Source organism: Phlebotomus argentipes, unplaced genomic scaffold (genome assembly GCF_947086385.1).
Source record: "Phlebotomus argentipes unplaced genomic scaffold, Phlebotomus argentipes genome assembly contig_75, whole genome shotgun sequence".
NCBI classification, from domain to species: domain Eukaryota; kingdom Metazoa; phylum Arthropoda; class Insecta; order Diptera; family Psychodidae; genus Phlebotomus; species Phlebotomus argentipes.
In genome coordinates, this window is record NW_026776170.1 from 548,534 (window position 1) to 555,441 (window position 6,908).

At 36.0% G+C, this 6,908-nt stretch overlaps 1 protein-coding gene across 13 annotated transcripts in view; it reads left to right on the forward strand.

The window, feature by feature from the left end:
• The window catches only part of LOC132257099 (muscle calcium channel subunit alpha-1), a 32,460-nt gene extending 25,552 nt beyond the window's left edge, over positions 1-6,908 (forward strand). For 10 of the 13 annotated variants that reach the window (XM_059753847.1, XM_059753838.1, XM_059753844.1 and 7 more), the window contains 4 exons: positions 735-1,087; positions 3,137-3,321; positions 6,298-6,422; positions 6,481-6,908. In XM_059753847.1, the coding sequence (XP_059609830.1) occupies positions 735-1,087; positions 3,137-3,321; positions 6,298-6,422; positions 6,481-6,624 (807 nt within the window). In that variant the 3' untranslated portion in view covers positions 6,625-6,908. Of the gene's footprint in view, positions 1-734; positions 1,088-3,009; positions 3,045-3,136; positions 3,322-6,297; positions 6,423-6,480 lie in introns of those variants that run through there. The other 3 variants (XM_059753846.1, XM_059753849.1, XM_059753850.1) reach the window with 3 other exon arrangements.

Consider the following 6,908-nt stretch of genomic DNA (forward strand, 5'->3'; position numbering starts at 1 on the left):
TCTCAATATTCTGTGTTTTGACAATGAATCGCAGTATTGTATCATATTACTATTGGAACACTATTGGTAAGTATTTTCTTCTGTTAAATTTGATGGTCTTACTGATATATCTACCCAATATCAACCATTATCAAAACGAATTGCTTGGATTTTCATTTTTTACAACAATCTTAGGAGAAAAAAGTTGACATAAACAGTCTAAGGACTAATTAGTCCACATCAGTCATATAGAAATTTTCCTGAAGTGTATCAAGAAAAGAAAATAGGCCGCAATTCGTAACGACAAGTGTCGGTATGTGAAGATGTATTGGTAAGGCAGCAAATTCATCAGAAGAAAACGCTTACCCAATAGTGTCTGGTGTTCAGACGTATAATTTCACACTTGAAGAAGCACGCTAAGTGCATTTTCGCCTATTTTTCGTGAAAAACTTCATCAATTAGTAAATTACGGCAACAGTCGAAATGATAATACATTCTGTTTCGCCATCTTTTGACAACTGAGCTGTCACCGAAGCTATAGAGATGAATGTACTTGAAATCTTTTTGTTTCACTCACACTTACAGATGAGATAGAACTGTGATCAATGATGGACGTAAAAGTTCTTAAAAATTCATTAATGTTTTTAATATTTCGTACAAATTTGTAATTAAAAAACTTCAAATCAGCAATTATTACCGTAATTAGACAATTTCGTCACTATTTCTACTTATTTTTCTTTCTGTGTTGTTTGCAGGACTATTTTCGTCGTTTTAAAAAACGCAAAGAGCAGGAATTGCGAGATGGCGAACGAGATCATAATGCTACAATGACGTTGCAAGCAGGACTACGAACTTTGCATGAGGCTGGACCTGAACTTAAACGTGCTATATCAGGCAACTTGGATGAATTAGCAGAAGAGCCCGAACCTATGCATCGGCGTAATCATACTCTCTTTGGTACTATGTGGTCCTCTATACGCCGACGCTCCGGTGTATCAGTACCACGAAAAGCGGACCATTCTGTTAATGGACTTAATCATGTGCAACGTTTACCAGAAGAATCAGTGGAGCACATTCATATGCGACCATTACTCATCACTGCGTCTATGTGAGTTCAATTAAACAAATGAAATCAAATATTTATGCGATTTGATTTTAACACGTCCTACCCATAGAGATTATCGGCTACAGAGGATATTAGAAAAAGTTTAGTAGTTTTCCTCTGTGATCTGTAAGAATCTAACAGATAGCTTAATGAGTAACAGCAATACTTTTGAAAGAGAGTAAAAATTAACACTTGTCCACGACAAGTGGGGATAGTAAAGGGATTAGGTAAATAGGGTGTAGGGCGACCCCCAGCATTAGCTCAATTCCCGTGGCACAAACATTGCGACTGCTACTCGTTACTCCTTCCAAGAGACGCTAGAGCAAGGGAAACCATCAAAATTATGTTTGAAATCGCGTTGCAATTTGGATTACGCATATAGATAATTCATTGACAATTTTAGCAAAATTCTAATGGTTAAAACACAGCACTTGTAATTTGTCCACGATCATCTCTTTCTTCTCCATGCATATCGTGTATTTTCCTTCCTATTCGCACGGTGGCTGTCTCGACATGTTAGAGTCGTACGCTGACAGCGTAGGACGGTAAATACACGATATGCATCGAGAAGAAAGAGATGATCGTGGACAAATTACAAATGCTGGGTTTTCACCATAATAATTTCAGTTTTTCGACATGTCAAAGCTTTGTTTCTTGTGTTTTCGATTGAAAATTGCTCAAAGACGGTGTTTGAATCGCCTTTTAGGCAGGAACTGAGCAAGTTTAAGCATGAATTATTTCACAAAATATACAAATTTTACGGATTTTGACAATATATTATGTGGATGAAAAATTACACGTAATTATATTGAGAATTGTCTACTGGTACATTCGCAATTTTCACGAAATGTCACTCGCGATCATTTCAATATTTTCTTTTCACGCTGGTATCTTTCCAATTGGAATCTACGATTCGCTCAAATGATCAACGTTGATAGTCAATTAAATAAGCTATCTAATGATTCCTAGCATGAAAGCGGGCATTCAAAACTCTGCGCAGACACGAGAGAACTGAGACGTAAACTCACTTGCCTGTGAAACGTTACACTTGGAAGTCAATTTGCACAAATATTCTCACTCGATGCAGGGAAGGAATGCTGTCGGGAGACTTTAGCATTCATTTGTATTCATCCCAAATCGTGTAACTAAATCTGCCAAATAGCTCACAATTACAGCAGTTGGTTTTCTTCACATATCTGTCACCGTAAATCGACGACAGCGCCATGTGCCACGGCCTCTAAATGTATTTCTTATGGGAGTTTGAGCTATTGCTGGGGGATAGGTGAAAGGTAAAGTTTCATAAAACACATATACAACATATCAATATGCTCAAAAATATATTTTTAGAATATATTATTATAAAATTTTTTTACAAATGTTTTCACAGTACAAATTATTTTTAGCTTCTATTTCGAAAGCGCGCCAACTTATATTATATGCTAAAATGCAAAAATCACTTATTTACGTGATTCACAACAAAGCATATTGGTTTTAGAGAAAATATTAGAGTTATTTCTATTTTAACGAGGGCATATTGTCAATTTGCCAGCTAACGATTAGAGGTTTAAAACAAAGTCCACCTTAAATATAAGACTAGAGCTTGAAAGACAATTCAATGAAGCATTTATTTAGATGGGAATATTTAACAGCAACTACTTGTACTGCTCTCGTTTCCTACTAAGGGGTTTAAATTTTTCGCATTCCGCTGTGGTCGGATTTTATTGCACGTCTGTAACATTGAGTGGCAAATACTTTTACCATCAACCAGCAATCGCCAAAAAGGCAAAATTATCATGCAAAATTCAGAATAACTTAAAAATAAATTGAATAAGGATACTGGAAAAAATTACAAGCACATGTTCTCAGACAATGTGAGGAAATGATACGTTTTTCACGAATTTGATAATCTTTTGCCACACCCTTAGGCAATCCGAGAATTCGTGGCAGTCGCGCTATATAGGTAAGCGCACGTGCTGTATAAATCTTTTCTTGAGTGCGCTTCCTAGATATGTGAGGTAACCTGCATGGTGTGAACTAACTGTGTATCCTCAGGCACTCATCCATAGCTGAGGATAAGTCTTGCACCACGCCAATTCTACTACCTGTCGCCAGAGTATGTCGCATCGCTAGCGGTCTGAGGCTGGCTCAAAATCAAGCGATGCTCGTAGCTGGTTTCACGCCGGAAGCAATTGAAATGCATGCAATTCGCAACCACCGAGCCTCATTTCATGGACGAGGTTTGCTTTCCTCTTACAGTTTGCACTGTTTTTCATAAATGTACACACCGAAAATGCGTTTTTTTTTAATAGTTAATTTTCTGATGTAACTATAAAATCAAATTTAGTATATTGCTTGGTTAATGTAAAAAGACAATATAACTCCAAATTGACTCTCCAAAACGCTTTAAATCCAAATTTGTATTTCTGGCATAGGTGTGCCATCTGTGTCGCTGCTGCAGCTTGAACTTCGTAATATACATATATTTAAAAAAAAATTGATGGAATGCAATTAGCTTAAAAAGTTGCAAATTTATTTTTTAATTCCTGATGAATATTAACCTCCTAATCACTTGTCATCTGGTAAGCATGACTTATGAAAAGTACAAAATACAGGGGTAGCAACAAGGATAACTATCAGCCAAAAAAATTTTGCAATAGAAACAAAAACGCATTTCATAACAAACAAATGGTGAAATAATGCGTAGAGATTTAATCAAGGTGAGAAAAGTCACGTGAAACCATAATTAATTGGCCAGACAGCCCTGTTTTTCCTGGAGAAATCATAGTCTTAACCATAGGAATATGGCGCTTTCATTATTTATTGGTATAACGGATCTAAAAAAATACATATATTTTTTCTGAAAATACAGGAAATGGGATTTGCTTCAGCATTCTGTGAAACACTTAATTTAAATGGTATTTTATATTATTATAATTTGATTTGTTATGAAACAAATCGGTGACCAAATATCTTTCAAAAGTCATAACTGTAAATCCAATTATGATTCCAAGTAGTACTAGCGTTTAATAACTGTTTGAACACAAGCTATATGATTACTTAGATTGAACCGTATTCGAAGAAGATGTTTGATCAATTATTTTGAATGTATAGAACCTGTTTACGGGGTATTTACAATTTTACGTTCATACCATTTTTTAATAAGCTGTCATAAGTATGATTTTACTAATAAGTGTTTCAAGATTACGATTAGTATATTGTACGAATGTACTGAATTTATCTTCTGCGAAGCGTGAAACATTTCAAACGTTGCTGCCTGACGTCGATTCATATTTTTAGTCGCCTGAAGGCAAGAAAAGCCGACAAATTTTCGTGAAAATCAAGTAAATAGACAATAATTTTGTTTTCATGTAAATAAACACATATTTGTTGGATTTTTCTGGCCATTTGTGTAGATTTAATGCATCAGATTAAGGTTATGTGTGTCCGCACATCCTCCGGCCTTTTTCAAGTAAACAAATTGATTTCTCAACTCATTTTCAAGTACATGAAAAGCTAAGTTTTCATCCAATTCATTGTTCACGCGTACATGTCGTGACACGCACGAAAATGCGGCTGTACTAAAATGTCACAACAAAGACATCTACCCGGACAATCTGACCAGTAGACTCCTTCGAGAATCCCATCGGAAATACGCCCAATGTTAGGCACTGTCGCGGATGAAGTTGTCTTGTCACTGGGATTCTTAATTTCGCCCTGTTCAACGCATTCTTCGCGTTGAAAACGTCCCTCGGAAGACCCAGAAGAATGCGACACATGCAAGACGATCATAACTGTCCAACACATAATAATTGATTGCATAAAATAAAACGATGCCCGAACTAAATGTAAAATAAATAAGGATATTAAGATAGCACTGGGAGACGACGAAAATGAAATTATTAAATTGTTCACATTCCTAAATGAAATCAATATTCTAAAACTACTGTAAGGTAACAAACAATAGGGAAATCATCTGTATAAAAGAAAAAATGCATACTATTTCGGAAATCGCCGAAAAGTACAGAAGTTCCTTGAGATTAGTTTCGGAGGAACACGGAAAATTGCGCTTCATTTCCACTAAAGAACATTTCCTAACTTCCACGTGGCGGAAAATTGCCAAAAACTGGGCTGAAATGTTGTTATGTTGCCATCATTTATTATTGCTCTTGTAACATGGGCATGCATTAATTACGCCATAGGCGTAAAAGGGTATAAGGCTTCTCTGCTTAACTAACTAATATGACGGATTTGTCCCGTTTCAAAATAAGTTCTGAGAGTTTAGAGCCTGTGAATTGGGGATGCTTAAAACCAAGTGTTAAGTAGAAAAGTACAATTTTGTGACAGAATTCATGTTTTGGTTTTTCTTTGTAATATCTTCGGAGTTTTTTCATCTTCCATAAAATAGGAAGTTTTTCCGTGTATTTAACGGTTAGTGGGTGGTTTATTTGAAAAGACAGAATGACCACATTTCTCTTCGTTCGTTTTTTGTCCCTAAAATGTTTCTCTTTGTTTATCTCTGAGATTGTGTGATACTGATGGTATCACACAATGGTATATTGTGATAAAAACAGTTTTTTTTTTGTATAGAGAACTATGAGTGAAAATATTTGGTTTCAGTTTGTCATCATTTGAATTATTAGAGCTAAGCAACAGTCAGCTCTACTTGCGACTGCGTATAAAATCAAATCTCGCTAAATCGACTGAAATTACATCAAGTAGTTAAATTTGACAAAATGTGACAAAAATCGGACATGGGTTATTTTTTAATACTTGACCGTCCGTCAGTCCATTCGCCATCCGCAGTATAATAATTTGTAGTACTTAATGGTAAATGATATTGGCTTTTAGTTTCCATCGAAGGTCGTGCTACCGCCAGACTCTAGCGTTATCAGATCCAACACCCACTCCTCAATCCAACATTTTGTACACCAAAAAAACTCATTTTCGTCATTTCTTCAGCCATAATTTTTGGTATTTTATTGAATGATTATTCACTAATGATTATTCAGTCTCTCCTCCCCACCTCGTCATGGGCCTCTGATGTAGGTTAAGGGCGCTAGTAGGTCTTACCAAATTATATTGGTTAACTGGGTATTCTGAATCTTTTTCTTTAATCTTTTTCATTAACCTTTTGTGGCTAGTGATTAGTATTTGAATTAATATATTTTCACTTTGAGCGGCAAATAATTTTAGAAAATATTAATTTTTTACAGTCAATAATGAAATGAATAGCAGTTTCACAGTGGAAAGATTGGTACGCTCGACACCAGGATCACCACGTGAGAGGCGCGGTGGCTCAACGGAAGTTGTGGGATCAGCCGAAAGCCTCGTTGGTCAGGTAAAAATTATATCATACAGTAAGTATTGTTGACTGACTGCCATTTTCTTATCATCAGGTGTTGGTAGAACAAGGCCTAGGCAAATACTGTGATGCTGACTTTGTGCGATACACTTCGCGTGAAATGCAGGAAGCATTAGATATGACCAAAGAAGAAATGGACTTGGCAGCGCACGAACTGTTGAACCGTCGACCCTTATAGCGTCCAGTAGGTGTGGCTGCGCGACCACCAAGTGCCTGACAAACCACCACCATCAATCCAAATTCTGTGTCAAAGGGTGCATCGCCTATTTGCGTCCAAAATCCCAATTTACACATTATTGCGTTCTCGAAAATAGGTTTTCATCGCTTTGTCAATGATCAAAATATTTTTAAACACATTTTATCATAATTAGTCATCAACACAGAAAAATCGTGTACACGATAGTTATATCTTATGTATGTGTGTCGATAAATTTATTGCATGGAAAGAAAAAATATTCATAT